The sequence below is a fragment of the Mirounga angustirostris genome, unplaced genomic scaffold (genome assembly GCF_029215605.1).
Source record: "Mirounga angustirostris isolate CCGP_5_RB_7025 unplaced genomic scaffold, mMirAng1.0.hap1 SCAF_11, whole genome shotgun sequence".
Taxonomy (NCBI): Eukaryota; Metazoa; Chordata; class Mammalia; order Carnivora; family Phocidae; genus Mirounga; species Mirounga angustirostris.
The window spans coordinates 76,794,644-76,812,392 of NW_026991719.1; the positions used below are offsets into that span (position 1 = coordinate 76,794,644).

A 17,749-nucleotide genomic window follows, 5' to 3' on the forward strand; every position below is an offset into this window, starting at 1 on the left:
ATGTCTTGCTTGTGATTGTACTTACATGGGTGTAGGTACTTGTCAAAAATTCATCAAATTGTATGCATAAGATCTATACATTACAGTATTTGTAAATTTATATACACACACACAGAGCAAGCAAGTGAGCACATATGTGTGTGCTAGGAGTTAATAAATCTAGATTTTAGTGTCCTCCAACCAGTCGTTATGCAACCTTTTTAATGTAATGTTTCCAGAGGCTTAGCTTAAGTCCTAATTCTTCCATGAGTCTTCCCCAATTCTTCTAACCCACAGAGACCATCGTTTTATTTTTTTAAATTATATAATCTATTATCTCACATGGTAGGGTCCTACCCTCAGTAGGAAGCCTTTTGCTTCTTTTGGGTCACATTAAACTGATTGCTTTTTGATAACTTCTTCAACTTTTGAGCAGCTCAGCTTTTCTAGAAAACCTTAATTATACAATTGAGAATTCAAGGAGGCTATAATAGTGATTTTTTTTAAAGATTTTACTTATTTATTTGAGAGAGAGAGAGAGAGCACGAGCAGGGGGGAGAGGGAGAAGCCTCTGAGCAGGGAACCCAACGTGGGGCTCAATCCCATGACCCTGGGGTCATGACCTGAGCCGAAGGCAGACACTTAACTACCTGAGCCACCCACACGCCCCTATAATAGTGAATTAAAGCCATTATTCCCAGGTTGTTAGGATCTTAGTTAATAATTTTTATATTATTGGCTTTAGTTTAGTCATTTTTGAGAAGTAATGACCTGGAGTTGGGTCTTAGTTAATGGGAATGCCCAAGGCACTAAGTGTTAGGTTCTTAGAGGAATAAGGGATATTGTAATTAAAAATGTTTGATAAAAAGAAAGGAGATCTCAGAGTATTTTCAAAAACTGTGAAGGGTCAGAAATTTTACCCTACTTATATGCTAACAAGTAAGCCTGCTATAGTTTCAGGGATGCTTACATAAGAAACAAGACTCCTAGGTCAGAGACAAAGAACTCTTGTTATTCACAGTATAGCCAGCAGTGTGAGCTTCATGTTCATACTGCTTTCCCTTACCTTCCAACTCCCCCAGGGCAGTGCCAAGGTGAGTTCAGGTGTATGCTATGCACACAGTGGGTTTGTTTTACTGCTGAGGACCCCAGTTTTAAGGAACCCAAGTCTATTATAATGAAATGAAATGATCCCCCTGTAGGGAAATATAATCTATCCTCAAAACAAACAGACCTACCCTCTGCTCTGAAGGGAGACACTGTGTCTTTCAAGGCTGTTCACTATAAAAACAGTCTTGAAAAGATAGTCCAGAACAAAGGTCATCAATTCTTGTGCTCACAAAGTGCACGGAAATGTGAGAAACCCACAGAGAATTGCCTCTAAATAAGTTTGTGCAACCATTGGGGAATAGTCTTGCACAAAGGTGTACCAGAGATAGTTAATTTACCTAGTGATAATTTTAATCTGTTGTCACCTCCAAACTCTTCTGGGGAAATTAAGTCAACACAACACAGGTAATTGTTGATGATGAAAATTGAGAGCAGCAGACATTCTGTATCCACTGAATGGCCAACACCGTTGGAAACATGAAATAGAAGGTACAATGCATGCCTTTCATTTTACCCAAATATATGTACTTCGCACAGAGCCCCACTGGACTGCATGTAACCAGCCTACCTCCTTAATACTGTCTCTGATCTAATTTCAGGATGAAATGTTAGAAAGTTGCCTCTGAATTGTTACTTCCCAGACATGCCCATATATTACTGTAGGGCCTAAAAACAGTACCAATTTTTTTCCTTGATATTCTTCCACTGAGTAAAATATGTATTGTAAGAAAACACAGTTTCCTATGCAATTCAATAAAACTATTTTCCTTTTCAGTGAGAAAAAGACACATTTTTCCCCAAGTTTGACCTCATGGACCAAAAAATAGAAAATAAAAACAGATACTTATTACAAATCACATCTAAGTAAGAATTAATGGTTCTATGAACTTGCAAATTCTAAGTGAATTGTCAGTCTCACACAATTCAATCACATACCAAATTCCACTGAAATTCCTTTAAAATGAAGGATGACATCTTTCAAATGATCATGTTGGCTTCCATTTTGTTTTAGGAAGAGTAACTGAAATATAAAACAGTTCTAAGGTATATTTATAAAACCTTCATACCTTCAGGTTAGGTATTTCATGAAAATCTCTCAACTCTTTTGAAAAGTTATGAAGCAAATGATAAAGTAATGGTGGACTGAAACCTATATTTCTTTCCTTTAATACATCAGTGATATTTACAAAGACCTGGCCTTTTTTTTTTTAATAGAACCATCTAACACATGCCTTCTTAGCAGGAACAGTATCACCCCCAAGGGGATGAATATTGGTTCTTGGGGAAGTGGGCAGAGAAAAATCTTAGATATTACAATTGTCTGTGGCCTTCCAAAGGGCCATACTATATAAACAGATATGCAGTACATCTATTGTATTAAATTTTAATGGTGGGGGATTAGGAAAAAAGTGTCTAAAAAGGCTTCTCAGGGGGAGGGGGAAACTAATGAAAAAAAAGTGGTTTAGTGACCTAGCATACTATTTTGACAGTGTTGTGTTCAGATGGCAACCATTAATTAAGTAAAGGGATTTATTTTTAATTCCTCTCTGTATCATATTTGTTCCATTTTCAGTATATACACAATATAATTACATTAAAGAATTTTAATGAAGTGGCATCCATGTCATTGTTATAATTTTTAATGTTTTAAAATTTAATAATTGCATATTATTTATGTAAAATCATAAATACACGCTGTTTTATAGTCTGTTTTTTTCACTTTTATACATATATTTATTTTTCTACATAGTCTTTATAATGACTATTTTTATAAGGATGAATGAAATTCAGTTATACTGTGGTTCTCTTCTGGTTGTATTTTTATATCTCTAAAGATTCCTTTCATGTCTTCTATGCAATTCTGCTTCTCCTGACGGCCTATTAAAAATTGGGGTCCTCAGGAGTTGCATCCTATAGTGTCTTCTCTTCTCATATAGTATATCAGGGTGATCTCACCCATCTTCCAACAGTACTCAAATCTTTAGCTTCAGCCCAGACTTCACTCCTGGGGTCCAGACTCATATTTCTAACTGCTCACTGGATAGCTCTACTTAAATATTCCTTTTTTTTTAAAAAAAAAAAGATATTATTTATTTATTTGACAGAGAGAGAGAGAGAGCGAGAGCAGGAACACAAGCAGGTGGAGTGGGAGAGGGAGAAGCAGGCTTCCCGCCAAGCAGGGAACCTGACATGGGGCTCAATCCCAGGACCCTGAGATCATGACCTGAGCCAAAGGCAGACGCTTAATGACTGAGCCACCCAGGCGCCCCTCTACTTAAATATTCCTAAAAAAATAATCATATTTTCTCATACCTGTTTATCCTTGATCATCTAGACTCCTTTCCTCACCCTTGACCTCACCCCCTCAGCCAGGTCTTATTAACTATATTAAGACCTTCAAAGTATCCACCCTCTCCATTCACTCTTCTATCCTTTTAGTTCGCTCCTTTATCTCTTAGACAGTTACACTACATTCCTAACCATTTCCCTGTCTTCTGTTACGCCATACTCTGAGTCATTCTCCACAGTGCTGTCCAATAAGTCTTTCTAAAATGAAAATCTAATCAAGTCGCTTCCTGTTGCTTATAGCTGTGTTTCCCAATACAGTAGGCACTAGCCACATATAGGTAATGAGCACTTGAAATGTAGCTAATCTGATGTAATTAGCTAAATGTAGCTAATAAAAACATGCTAGATTTCTGAGACTTAATCTGATAAAAAGACTAAAAAATAAATATTTTTGTATATATTGAGTTAAACATTAAAAAAAATTGATTTCATCTGTTTTTAAATTTTTTTAAATGTGGCTACTAGGAAGTTTAAAATTACTTACGCAGCTCACATTTTTGGCCTGCATTTTATGTCTATTGGAGAGTGTTGACTTATAGGATAATGCTCAAACGCATATCATAGAATTATGATCTTTTATCATCTGGTCACCATATGCCTAGTCCATTTTGTCTTCTGTTAGCTGCATGCAAAGAGGGCTGGTCTTGGTGTCACATTGACCTGGGTTCCTACCTGGGACCCTCCACATGCTAACTGTGTGATCTGGAACGAGATCCTTAAAGTCTAAGTTTCAGTATCCCCAGCTGAAAACAGAGATGATACCTATTTCAGTGTGTAGCTGGGTTAAAAGATACAACATATGTAAAGTGCTTACTGCCTAAAATTTCATTCTCCCAGGTACATTCTAACCGTACCAAACTACTTTCAGTTCCTTTTTTTTTCTATTGTAGAGAGCAGGTGATGGTTCAGATGTGTCTGCAGCTTTAATATTCCTAAATGTGCATAATCCCCTTTCCCTGGTTAGTCACTGGGGTTCTACTTTCCTTTTATTTGTCCTGTTTTTACCAGATTTTGGACCTGAGAACCTCTCTGCTTCCCTTTGTTTTTTATTTAATATCATATCCTAGAGAATTCATTTTAAAAGAACAAATGATTGATCTCAAGTCAAATAAAGGGCATAATCAAAAAAGGTTTTAGCTTGTTCTTGCCCTGTAAGAGAATATTTTTGTGTGTGTGATATGATACCCCATAGTCATTCTTTAAACAAAGTAGGATTTAAATTTAACTTTAGAATAGCTCCCAGGTCAGTTTTTTCTCCCTCGCTCCTGCCTTCTTCTTCTCTTAACCCTTCTGCTTACAAATGTCTTCTACCCCAGACCCACACATTTAGCTACCACTCAAATTAGCCACTTAGTTAGGGTCCTTTTATTGTCATCTAGGCCAGATGGGAAGATGCGTCTCAGCTCTCTGTGGATTATCCACAGTGTAGTAGAGTTTCTGGCAATAAATACCTTGAGACAAATGTTCTAACAAATCTTTAAAGTGTTTTTGATGGCCAGAATTTTCAAAGATAAGGGTAGGGTAAAATGTTTTAAATGCATTTGCATTAGGAATTTCCATGCACATCTTTTGAATCTTAACAGTTCTTTCCCATAGGAAAAACTTAGAAACACAACAGCATTCTAAAAGGGATGATGAAAAAAAAATTAAAAAATAAAAGGGATGATGACACTCTGGCTAATGTCTCTCAAATGTAAAATGTGGCTTTTCAAATGATGTGGTCACCTTTTCCTTCTACAATGTCAGCATTCTGAAATGGGTAAAGGATATGGATTAGGTAGGAATTGAATGCAAATGTGTTTTTGCAAATAGTGTCTTTTGAGATAATCGCAGATGATGGTTGAATGCTGAAGGTATTAATACAATCAGTATTTAACCTTGTGTAACTCTGCTTCATCAAATCACGCCCCGCACATTGATTGCATTAAGCCAGGTCATTGGTTTCTTCCTTAGGAATATCTTATAAGAATCTTAACAGGAAGGCAGCAGTAGCTGATCAGCTACTGTTTATTTGCATACTGAGCATGTCATCAATAATACAAAAGACAAGGTCCTTAAGTTGAAAGAACAGTGGGATTGGCATGAGTTTTGCTTAATGGTGCATAATAAGCAAAGTAGTCTGTGGTGCCAGAAACTGACAGGAACCATTATGTTTAAACAGATACACGTCTTTAATTTAGGGATATTATGTAAATCTGACAGGAGTTTTCCCCCTTTATTTTCCTGTAGTTTAACTTGAATTGCTCCAGAATTAATTCTGATTTCTCCCTCCCTCCAGAGGGTGATGAGACTGGTGTGATGGATAATCTTCTAGAAGCCCTACAATCAGGTGCAGCATTCCGAGACCGCAGAAAGCGGATTCCAAGGAATCCAGGTAAAACTCATTCCAGTTTGCATGGTATTATAAAATGTGAATGTTCATAGCCAAATACCACCCCCCAAAAACCTTCCCCATGAATTTTTTTTAACAGTGGATCTCAGTTCATGTGTTAAAAAGTCTCAACATGCTTCTATGTCTATGTGATCACAAGTTTCACCTTGGCAAAGGTATCTTCAAATAACTGTAGACTTTGCAAAAAAATTTCAGAAATAAGGACTCCTGCTGTGTTTAATATTAAATATTTTAATTGTTGTTTTATGTGCATGTGGTTTGGGTGGAACATGGTTTATAAAACCATAAATGTAATTAAATCATTAAAAGTAATTGGCCCTAGGGATGTCACATTAGCTATTTACAGGTAAGGAAACTGAAATAATGCTTCTTTCTAGAGGTCATTTTGGCTTTGTAGTATAATCCATATTCATTCTCCATGTTAATAAAGAGAAGAGGGGCACAGTGGTATTAGAAAATTGTCTGTCTTCTCTGTTCATATGCTATGGCTGAGGTAAATAATAGTTCCTCTCAGAATAATCCAGGTAGCTGAGCTATCCACCTCCTTTAAGGAAATTTCTATATTTTTAGTTTATATCTTCTTCGAAGAAGAGGAAGAAATTAGGTATATTGATTTTAAAAGTCCTCTTCATGGGCTATGGAGCTATATGGGGTAGTAAATGAAAAAGGAGCATTAGTAGTAAACATGTAAGTTCTCCTTAATTTAGATTAATAAGATTTGCCTTGAATAGCCTACAATTCAAAAAATATTCTGTATTTGGACTGGAAACTAACGTATATCATCAGAATACAAAGTGGTAGCTCTTAAAACCATTGTGCTCCAACAAAACAGTGAAAGAAATGGAGCCCAGTACAGTTGTCCAGGAAAGCTTTTGGCAATGGTGAAATTCATGGCAGAAGACAATATAAGTTATATTCATCTTTTTTACATTTGGGTGAATTGTGATGGATATGAAGACATTGAAGATGGCCTACAAAAAGAGTAAAAGACTGGAGGAAAGAAAAGTAAAATCTCTATTTGTATATTCATATTAATTTTTTAAGGTAGTGCTGCAGAGCAGAATATTAGGAGCACTAGTAATCTGTAACTATGAAGCAGCCATTTCATCTACTCTCAGTCTTTATCTGTAAAATAAGAATGTTTTACCATGCTATCAGAGACCCCTTCCACCTCCTAAGGAAAATAGAAACCTTCACTGTTCTTTCTTGAACTATCAGAGTATTAACAGTGAAAAGCAAACTGAAATAATTTTTCTATCAATTCAGTTCTCTGTTAAGCAGCTGATAAATATAAGCATGTTATTCCATACCATAAAAGAACTGCCATCATCTTTCTAGGCTATTTATTTTTAAAATACATTTGCTAAGGCCCATGTTTGATTAGGCTCACATCTCATACTGACTCTAGAAAGATTGTACTGAGAAAGAGAGAGATCATCTAATAGGGTTTCTCTGAGTTTGGTACGCAAGGGAATATAGTGTCATCAACTGTGAAACACCAAGAATAGATTCACAAACTGCATAATTTCACAGTACTGATTCCAAGTAATCCAAACCGGGACCTCCTTTGGTTTGTAGCTGGAGTACCTCCATGAACACACAGGGTCAAAGATATCAGCCCAAGTAGTTCTGGCGGTCCTTCCAAGTGACAGCAGCCAATGCAAATGTCCAGCGGTAAAAAGAAACTAGAAGCAGACGGTGGCAATGATTGCTAAAGCATCTTGAGCATCAGAGTTCACGCGAGGGAGAGGGAGAGGCAGGCATAGAGTTGACAAGTCTGCCAAAAACTCTCCGATTTGCTTGCCTCTTTCTAGAAGCAACAGAACTGGGGATTTTCCCAGATTTCTTCCTTGTTTCTGACTTTCGTAACTAGGTATCTTTTTCTGCTGGCCTCCTTTTGTTTTTACTTTCCTAGGTACCTTATTTGGTTCTTTTTCAATGCCCTATTGACTTTATATTGTTATACTTTACCTGTTCAACACCAGCATTCTTGCTTCTTTCAATAACCTCCACTTCAACATGATGAGATAGAAGCAGAAAAATCAAATTATAAAGAAGGCTGTTTTTATCAAGTAAAGTAAAATAAGAGGGAATAGTCAAAAAATCTGAAATTGGAGTGAGTCACAAACAACAAAGACGTACTGCTCTGCTTGCCATCTCCATTATCACTTACAGATGGAAATTATGGTATGTAAAATACAGAGCTCTACAATTGTGCTTTTAATTGCAGTGTTTTCGATTCACTATTTAAACAAAATGAGGTGATGATTTATATTCTTCATTAGAAAATCAAAATGTTAGTAAATAGTATGATTAGTTGCCTAAATTATAAAACTTTCACACTGAGTCTATGTCCCCTCCCAGGATCTACCAAATTAGGCAACTCTGAGCTCCCAAATATTGCCTATATCCCAAATACTGAGAGTGTTGTTTCAGCTAAGGGTCCCAAAAGACATTTCAAGGGAGACTATTATATAAGGAATGCTATTGAAAAAAATATTGATAACTAGTATAGCACAGGCTTCAACCAGTCAGAATGTACACAGGCAATAAGTAGCCACTATGTGGTACTAATACATATGGGCTGAATATCAACCCAGATTACAAGCTTTGCTAATACCAAACTCAGAGATTAGGAAATGAGCCCCTAAACATTCATTAATTTATTGTACATCTGTTCTCTGAAAGGTACTATGCTACACATGAAGGAAAATACAGAAAAAATTATGATTTTTCTTAGTTACAAGACCCTTGTGTCTTGTGGAAAGAGAAACGGTACAGAAAGACTACAGAATAAAGCAAAAAATAATAGGTATTATACAAGAGCTATTAATAATATACTTTGTGAGCTCAGAGGAAGGAAATACCATGTTTTATTGTATATATCAGAAAAAGAGTCATGGAAGAAAAGGTTTTGAAGGGTGAGTATGGATTTCAGCAGTTGGAATTGGAGGTAGGGGTAGTAGGCAAATGAAATGTCATTAAGAAAAATACAGAAGTAAGAAAGTGCAAAGCATTTTGGGAGCATGGCAGATAGTCCACCTAGTAAGAAAATAGGCTATATGAAGTGTAGAAGTATGGAGAGAACTCTGGAAAAGTAGGATGATGAGCACTGGGTGTCCTATGCAACTGATTAATCACTAAATTCTACCCCTGAAACTAATAATACACTATATGTTAACTAAATTGAATTTAAAAAAAAATTTTTTTTAAGGATTTCATTTATTTGACAGAGAGAGTAGGAGAGGGAGAAGCAGGCCTCCCGCGGAGCAGGGAGCCCAATGTGGGGCTCCATCCCAGGACCCTGGGATCATGACCTCAGCCGGAGGCAGACGCTTAACAACTGAGCCACCCAGGTGCCCCAATAAATTTTTTTTTTTAAAAGTAGGTTGATGCCACATCATAGAGTGCTTGAATAAGAGACTAAGGTGTTAGCATATAATTCTTTAGGCAATGGGGAACTATTGAAGGTTTTTAAGCAGTGGAGGAACATGATCAAAGCTATATATTAAGACATTTAATCTACAGGAGTGTGAATGATGAATTAGGATTCTTCTGTCATATTCTTAGTGAAAAGAGATAATTTAGGTGAAGAGGAAGAGGAGTAGCCAGGAGTCAAAGATAATCCCAGGGTTTTGAATTTGATTAGCTAGAAAGATAGTTGGGTTATTAGAGAAAACTATTAAGAGCAGGAAAAGGAGTAGTGATGGAAGATAAAGTAAGTTTTGGGAAAGTGAAACTGAAAGTGGCAGCAGAGCATTGAGGTCAAGATGTCCAGAAGTTTCTTAAAAGGATAGGTGTAGATTTCATCACAAGATGGTTGAGTTTGTAAGATTTCTGGGTATAGTATGGAAATGGAAGGGATTATTAGAGTGATTCTTCAGATAAAAGAGATCCAAAACAGAACTTTGAAAATGCTTTCACTTAGGGGCTAAAAGTAAAACTAGCAAAGAAGATAGACAAGGAGTAGTTGGACAGGTGGGAGGAGAATCAAAACATTGTTCTAGGAGCAAAGGAAGAAGAAAGTATTAAGAAGGCAGAAAAGGTGGGCATTTTCAACAATGACATCTGTGGTAAAATCAAAAAGGATAAAGACCAATGGTTTGCCATATGGGAGTTTTCTATCAACTTTTTAAGAGCATCTTTTCAGTATTTGGATGGAACTGGGAGCCAGAATGCAGGAACTAAGCAGTGAGTAGATTGTGAGGTTGCAGGGATTGATAGCATTAATTCAACAATTGAACAATTTTATTGAATGCTTCCTGGATGTCATGTACTGGTTCAGGTACATGTACCACCAATCAGGACACTTGCCTCAAGGGGCTTACATACCTTTTGGGAAAACAGGAATGTAAGCCATGTGATAAAATTGCAATGTGATTTTATATGTGTCGTAATGAGATAGGAAACGTGCTTGTACAGCACGGGAGTTTGAGTAACTTTCCCCACCCCTTCACCTCTCACCTATTCATTCATCCCTAGAATATGGACTATGCTTTCTAACAGTTTGGTGGGTGAAAGGAACATCTCACTTTTCCTTAATAACCTAGTATGGATTTACCACCTATGAATTTTGCTGAATCCTTCTGGACCCTCTTTGTGACAGCCTTTGTTAGTTCTCAAAGTATTAAGTTCCGTATGTTTACAATTCACTTTGGAAAGGATTACCCATAAGTATTCCTGACTTTGTCATTATAAGATCAAAGGTAAGCTTTGGAAGAAAAAGAAACACATGGAAAAAAAAAAAAAAAACTTTGCAGAAGTGAAAACCACACTTAAAATATAAATACACAATGCCACATCTGAAATCATTACTGAATAGCTATAGATACTTAGAACTTGCTTCTCCTCTCTCAACCAATTTGACTTCTTCATTCTTCGCCCACTACAAGTAAATATAAACAGTCTTCTTAGCAATAGATATCTAACTTAGCTATTTTGGCTATTACCAGATTTTGGCATATAGTTCCAGACATTAAAAAAAAAATTTACAAGAGAAGCCATATGAAGAAATGAAACCAGGAAACAGAATAAATGTAATTTGGTTGTAGAACTACACAGGGCAACCAAGAAAACTAAATTTGAAAAAAAAAAAAAGAAACTCAGGGGACACACAATTGTAGGTTTTTGGATCAGCAAGATAACAATATAAATGAGAAGCTCTACAGTCCTAAATGTCCACAATAGCCAAACTATAGAAAGAGCCGAGATGTCCATGGACAGATGAATGGAAAAAGAAGATGTGGTATGTATGTATGTATATATGTATACACACACACAATGGAATATTACTCAGCCATCAGAAGGGATGAATGCTTACCATTTACATTGATGTGGATGGAACTGGAGGGGATTATGCTGAGCAAAGTAAGTCAGTCAGAGAAAGACAATTATCATACGGTTTCACTCATATGTGGAATATAAGAAACAGCACAGAGGATCATAGGGGAAGGGAAGGAAAACTAAATGGAAAGTCATCAGAGAGGGTGACAAACCATGAGAGACTCTTAACTATAGGAAACAAACCTAGGGTTGCTGGAGGGGAGGTGGGTGGGGGATGGGATAATTAGGTGACGGGCATTAAGGAGGGCACGTGATGTGATGAGCATTGGGTGTTATACACAAATGATGAGTTATTGAACTCTACATCTGAAACTAATGATGTACTATGTGTTGGCTAATTGAATTTAAATTAAAAAAATGAGAAGCTCTAATTTACCATGTGAGAACAGATAGGGGCAAGAAACAATGATAAAAAAAAAAAGAAGGAAAAAAAGCAAACTCTAAGTATTAGGGAAAATATCTTTACAACAGAACCCAAAAACCCACATTTTCCTAGGCCTCTCTACCTCACGTAAATAACAAAACCCAAATTTTCCTAGTTCTTCTTTCCACATACACATTCAGGACCTCAAATGCCTATAAGGGATCTTTGAAGCATTTCTGGAAGTTCTCAGGGGGCATTTCACAAACAAAGTCACCCACCACTGTTCTTCTACCTCCACCCGTGATACCATACATTTACATGTCTGCTCTTTGCTATAGCAGTGGGCACTCTCATGCCTTCATGATGCCAGAGTTTGACAGTGGTCAGTGGCAAAGTGGGGGGAAACACCTCCCTCTTCTTTTGTGGCACTTCACCAGTGTACCAAGCAACACTACTTATGCCTGAAAGTCTTACATTTTTAGAGAAACAGCTTTCAGTTTTAAGTTACAGTGCTCTTGATCTCTATAGGATTTGGTCCCATATAGCAAGGTCCAAAGACAAGCCCATGACAGATCCCATGTATAGCACTCAGTATCATCCTCATCTTTTTTTTTTTTTTAAGATTTTATTTATTTGACAGAGGGAGACACAGCAAGAGAGGGAACACAAGCAGGGGGAGTGGGAGAGGGAGAAGCAGGCCTACCGCGGAGCAGGGAGCCCGATGTGGGGCTCGATCTGAGGACCCTGGGATCATGACCTGAGCCGAAGGCAGATGCTTAACGACTGAGCCACCCAGGTGCCCCAGTATCATCCTCATCTTTTGATGACCAAGTTCTGTTGGAGTTTTGTGTTTGTTTGTTTGTTACTATTACTAGGTCAAGCTGGTCATTCATCCAAGCTGCTTACTTCCTTCTCCCTTAGGATGAGTTCTTTCCCATGAGGTTCCCTAGTCTTCTGTTTTGTAAGTGTTAGATTCTTGGACTAGCCAACTAAACCCCATTTAGTCTATAGAAGAGTTACTATATTATAATGTGCATTTGAAATCTAGTAAAATATGACATAATGCAGGCAAATAAACAGAAACGTGGCATTCACCCAAATGACATTTATTGATCAAATCCTAGGGGCCAGGCAACAGTGCTAGGGCCCTGGAGTGTAAAAATGGATAAAGCATAGGTGCTAGCTTCAAGTTTTCACAGCTTTGTGGGGAAGGCAGATATATACACAATATAAATGCTGTGATATACCTGTGTAGAAAATGCTGAAAGAGCAACTAGCTGCCTAGAGAATTTAAGAAATTTTTCATAATGAAAGTGGCATTTGAGTTGTGTTTTGAGTTGTGTTTTGATGAATAGTAGTTTACTTAGAAGAGAACAGGAGAAATAAGCATTTCAAATAAAGGAAATGGTAAATACATGCAATGGAAATAGGGAAGGGGAACAGTGGCAATAATGCAAAGTTTGTTGCAACAAAGAGCCAGCAGAGGTTTTTAAGTAGAAGATTACATAACTACACACAAACACACACACACACAAAAGCAAGAGGGGTTGAGGCTGGAAATAACAGATTTGGGGGGCATCTGCACATACAGGGTTATAGAAACCTTGGGATCACCTAGGAAGAATATGTCCAGTGAGAGGTAAATAGGCTGAGAATAGAGTATTTGGGAATTACATTATTTAAGAGGCAAATAGAGGAATCAGCAAAGGACACTGAGAGAAAAAATGGTTGAAAGGGAAGAAGAGAAGCAACAAAAAGTGACATCTGGAAGACTGAAGGCAGGGAGAATTTCAGAATGGAGAAAGTCAGCAGGGTCATATTCTGCAGGAAGTTAAATAAAATGATGGCTGAAAAAAGACCAGTGGGTTTGTCAACTAGCAGGTGACAGTTGACCTTTTTCCAAGCAGTTTCAGTAGAACAGTGAAGGTCAAGAACAAGGTCCTAATGGATTAAAAAATGAATATCTTGTGTACCTTAAATGCTGGGGCTTGAAGGAAACAAAAGAGTGAAAAGATAAATCGTGTCTCTTCTAGAGATTCTGACAGGAAACTCTAGACACTTACAAGGGTCTTGAATGGAGTTGCCAATCATAAGTTAATATGTCTAGTTTCACTTACAAATATGTGGCCTTTTTCTCTCTTAATTCAATTGTATTTATTGAGCATATACTATGTGATATAGTTAAAATACTTCAGCATGCCTAGTGCTTTACAAAGTTAACAAAGCACTTTCTCATTTATTCTGTGATAGGTGATTCATAGTCATCTAATGCAGAGAGAATAGTCTCATAAGTTAAAATGACAGACATTTGTGGCCTCATACAGAGAGAGAATAGATTGCGTGTTGAAGTAAGATATTCTTGAGTTAACTGGGTAGAAGCCTGGGGAGACATGAGGAGGGAGACAAAAAGGATGAGATCTTCAAAGAAAATCTTTGTCAGCTTTAGAGTTAACTGGTTTGCAAGTGGTGAAAGTCAGGAGTGGGTGGGCCATAGTTTATGTGTGATTTTCTTGAGATGAGGAAAGGAGGTGGTGAGGAAGTAGCAAATCAAATAATCCTTAGGCAAGCCACTGAGTGTTCTCAGTAGTGTTAGTGTGGTTACCTCTTGGCAATAACTACAGGGTAAATACTAGGAATCTTGGAGAACTGGTCAACCTTCAGGTCACAGCTAAAAATACAATGGGTAAGATAATCTGGGGAAAATAAATAGAGAAGTGAGCAAAAGAGAGAACCCTGGAGAAAACAAACATTTGTGGCACTGTTTCTCAGCCCTGGCTACACAGTAGACTCACTTTGAGAGACTTCTAAGAAATAGCTATGTCCAGTTCCTCTCTGAACCAATGAAATCCAAATCTGTGGAGTCAGAGCCTGGGCGATAGTATGTTTTAAAAGTTCCTCAAAAAGTTGAAAATAGAGCTATCATACAACCCAGCAATTGCACTACTGGGTATTTACCCCAAAGATACAAATGTAGGGATCCTAAGGGGTACGTGCAGCCCGATGTTTATAGCAGCAATGTCCACAATAGCCAAACTATGGAAAGAGCCAAGATGTCCATTGACAGATGAATGGATAAAGAAGATGTGGTATATATATACAATGGAATATTCTGCAGCCATCAAAAGGAATGAAATCTTGCCATTTGCAATGACGTGGATGGAACTGGAGGGTATTATGCTGAGCGAAATAAGTCAATCAGAGAAAGACATGTATCATATGATCTCACTGATATGAGGAATTCTTAATCTCAGGAAACAACCTGAGGGTTGCTGGAGTGGTGGGGGCTGGGAGGGATGGGGTGGCTGGGTGGTAGACATCGGGGAGGGTATGTGCTATGGTGAGCACTGTGAATTGGGTAAGACTGTTGAATCACAGACCTGTACCTCTGAAACAAATAATACATTATATGTTTAAAAAAAAAAAAGATAGCAGAAAGGGAAAAATGAAGGGGGGTAATCTGAGGGGAAGACGAACCATGAGAGACTATGGACTCTGAGAAACAAACTGAGGGTTCTAGAGGGGAGGGGGGTCGGGGGATGGGTTAGCCTGGTGATGGGTATTAAAGAGGGCACGTACTGCATGGAGCACTGGGTGTTATACGCAAACAATGAATCATGGAACACTACATCAAAAACTAATGATGTAATGTATGGTGATTAACATAACATAATAAAAAACAAAAAAGTTATTCAGGCGATTTTAATGTGCCACAAAAGTGGAACCACCAATTTATGGGACTAGCTTGGTAGATGGAGCGCATGAAATAGAGCATGAAGAGGTTGGTTATGGAGGTGAGAGGAGAAAAAAAAGCTATTGTGGTATTACTTTTCAAAGAGAAAGTGCCAAATAGCATCAGATGTAGCCAAGAGAACCAAGAAAATAAGGATTGGAAAGAATCCATCAGATTTAACTATTAGGAATTCAATGGTGACTTTACAAAACTAGTTTTAGGAGTGTGTTTAGGGGGTTGGAGTGAGAAAGGCTTAGAAGCCAGATTGCATTGAGTTCTAAAATACTATTAATTTTTAAGACCATTTAATTTAGTGTCTTCTTTTTTTCATCACTAAATGTGAATTTTATGATGAAACATATACCTATATTAGTTACATAATTTGGGGGTTTTGTTTTCTTTTTATTTGTGGAAATTAAATTTTGCTTTTGGGGCAGACATACATACATACTGTATAAGATGTAGGTTTGCATTAGGGAAGCTGGAAACAGAAGATTACTATGTGGTCTATCTTTGATTATTCTTTGACAACTAGAGAACAAATTGAACACAGACCATTTATGCTCTATTTATATGCAAAATTGTTCTAAGCACTGATGATGTTCTCTATAGATATTTCAATCACTTTTGCTTGTCTTTTCTCCTACACAATATAATCAGCTCTGCTGCACATTTCTTCATTGGTGATCTCTGCAGGCCAGTAGGAGATAAGGTCAATTTCAATTGATTTTTTAATGAGAATATGAATTTAGCAGGCTTCCTTTATATACTGGAATGTGGGATAAGTTCGGACAAGCAATTATTATGCAGCAATAAATTTTTCTTGGTAGTTTTAATTCCATATCAAAAATTTATGGACATGCTAATGTTAGTAGTTAAGCTCACATAACCACCTGCTTATTTACAAACCCTCAATTCAGGAATAAATGGTAGGGACCCTATATGTCAGGTGCATGAGACCACTCTAATATGAGCAAACATTGTGGATTTGTAACTACATTAACTGACAAGGTATTCATCAGACTGTAATAAGTACCTTAAATTTTCTGAAAAACTGTTTTCAAAATGAAAGGGGGATAGTTGTTTAAATTAACTGTTCTCAAAATGAAAGGGGAAGAGTTGTTTTAAAGATTTTTTTTTTTTTATTTGAGAGAGAGGGCACATGAGAGGGGGGAGGGTCAGAGGGAGAAGCAGACTCCCTGCCAAGCAGGGAGCCCGATGCGGGACTCGATCCAGGGACTCCAGGATCATGACCTGAGCCAAAGGCAGTCGCTTAACCAATTGAGCCACCCAGGCGCCCATGGGGAATAGTTGTTTTAATTGGTGGTTGTGATTATGGGCTTATTTCTCTCATATGGACTCAGGAGTGTATTACTGTGTATGTTCCTAAACAGGGATAAGAATTTGTAAACTGTCCAGCCAAATTCCATCTGCTGCCCCAGTGGCAAAAGGCAGCTAGATGCACCTGGAAATAAATGTACTCCCTACCCATCTTTTAATTTTGTGAAACCTTTGGACACACCTCTCTTGTGTATTACAACTTCAACCTTACTCCTGGTAATTCTTTTCCTTGTGTCCATTAAAATGAGAAGAGTAGAAGGTGAAGGAAGAAAGGAAAAGGGCTGTGGGTATCTTAAGCTCCATAGTACTCTTTTGAGATTCAAGTTTTTCTATTATTGATTGGTATTCTTTGCATTTGCAAAAACATGAGCTATGAAACCTTGACCCTAATACAGTGTTTCACCTATTCCAGGAAACCTTGTAAGGTTATGCTCAATGTGAACCCTCTTAAAGATATAGATGATACAAAGTGTTAAAATACTACAAGGCTTATAACTGTGTTTCACTCTTAAAAGATTATGATTGGGCGCCTGGGTGGCTCAGTTGGTTAAGCGACTGCCTTCGGCTCAGGTCATGATCCTGGAGTCCCTGGATCGAGTCCCGCATCGGGCTCCCGGCTCGGCAGGGAGTCTGCTTTGCCCTCTGACCCTATCCCCTCTCATGTGTTCTCATCTCATTCTCTCTCTCTCTCAAATAAATAAATAAATAATCTTTAAAAAAAAAAAAAAGATTATGATTTATTTTTTAGCACCTAGCACATAACTCAGTATAGTACATGCTCTTGATAACTGCTTGTTGAATACTTCACAATTATCAAAAAAATTGAATCTAAATTAAATCCTTTTCAGTATATTGTACGTGAAGCTATCTCTCAAGTTTGAAATTTAGGAGATGAAAGAAATAGAAATTTCATTCTACATCACTGTAAATGGAATTCCATTAATGCTGAGTTTATTTTATGGGAAAACTCAAATGTCCTATGCGCGTTACCTTCACATGACCTTTCTACTAGTAATGTTTAGGCTTGACAAGTAAAGAAAAATTCTGAGTTTATATAAAAAAATATAACTATATGTCATTACTCTTATTCTTACATCCATTGTGCTTGCATTTGACTGCCACCTTTTTGTCATTCTCAACC

The 17,749-nt window shown here is 37.4% G+C and overlaps 1 protein-coding gene across 7 annotated transcripts in view; it reads left to right on the top strand.

The window, feature by feature from the left end:
• Positions 1-17,749, top strand: part of DIAPH2 (diaphanous related formin 2) — a 961,567-nt gene that overhangs the window by 783,426 nt on the left and 160,392 nt on the right. For all 7 annotated transcript variants that reach the window (XM_054508614.2, XM_045880234.3, XM_054508619.2 and 4 more), the window contains one exon: positions 5,717-5,812. In XM_054508614.2, the coding sequence (XP_054364589.1) occupies positions 5,717-5,812 (96 nt within the window). The remainder of the gene's footprint in view (positions 1-5,716; positions 5,813-17,749) is intronic.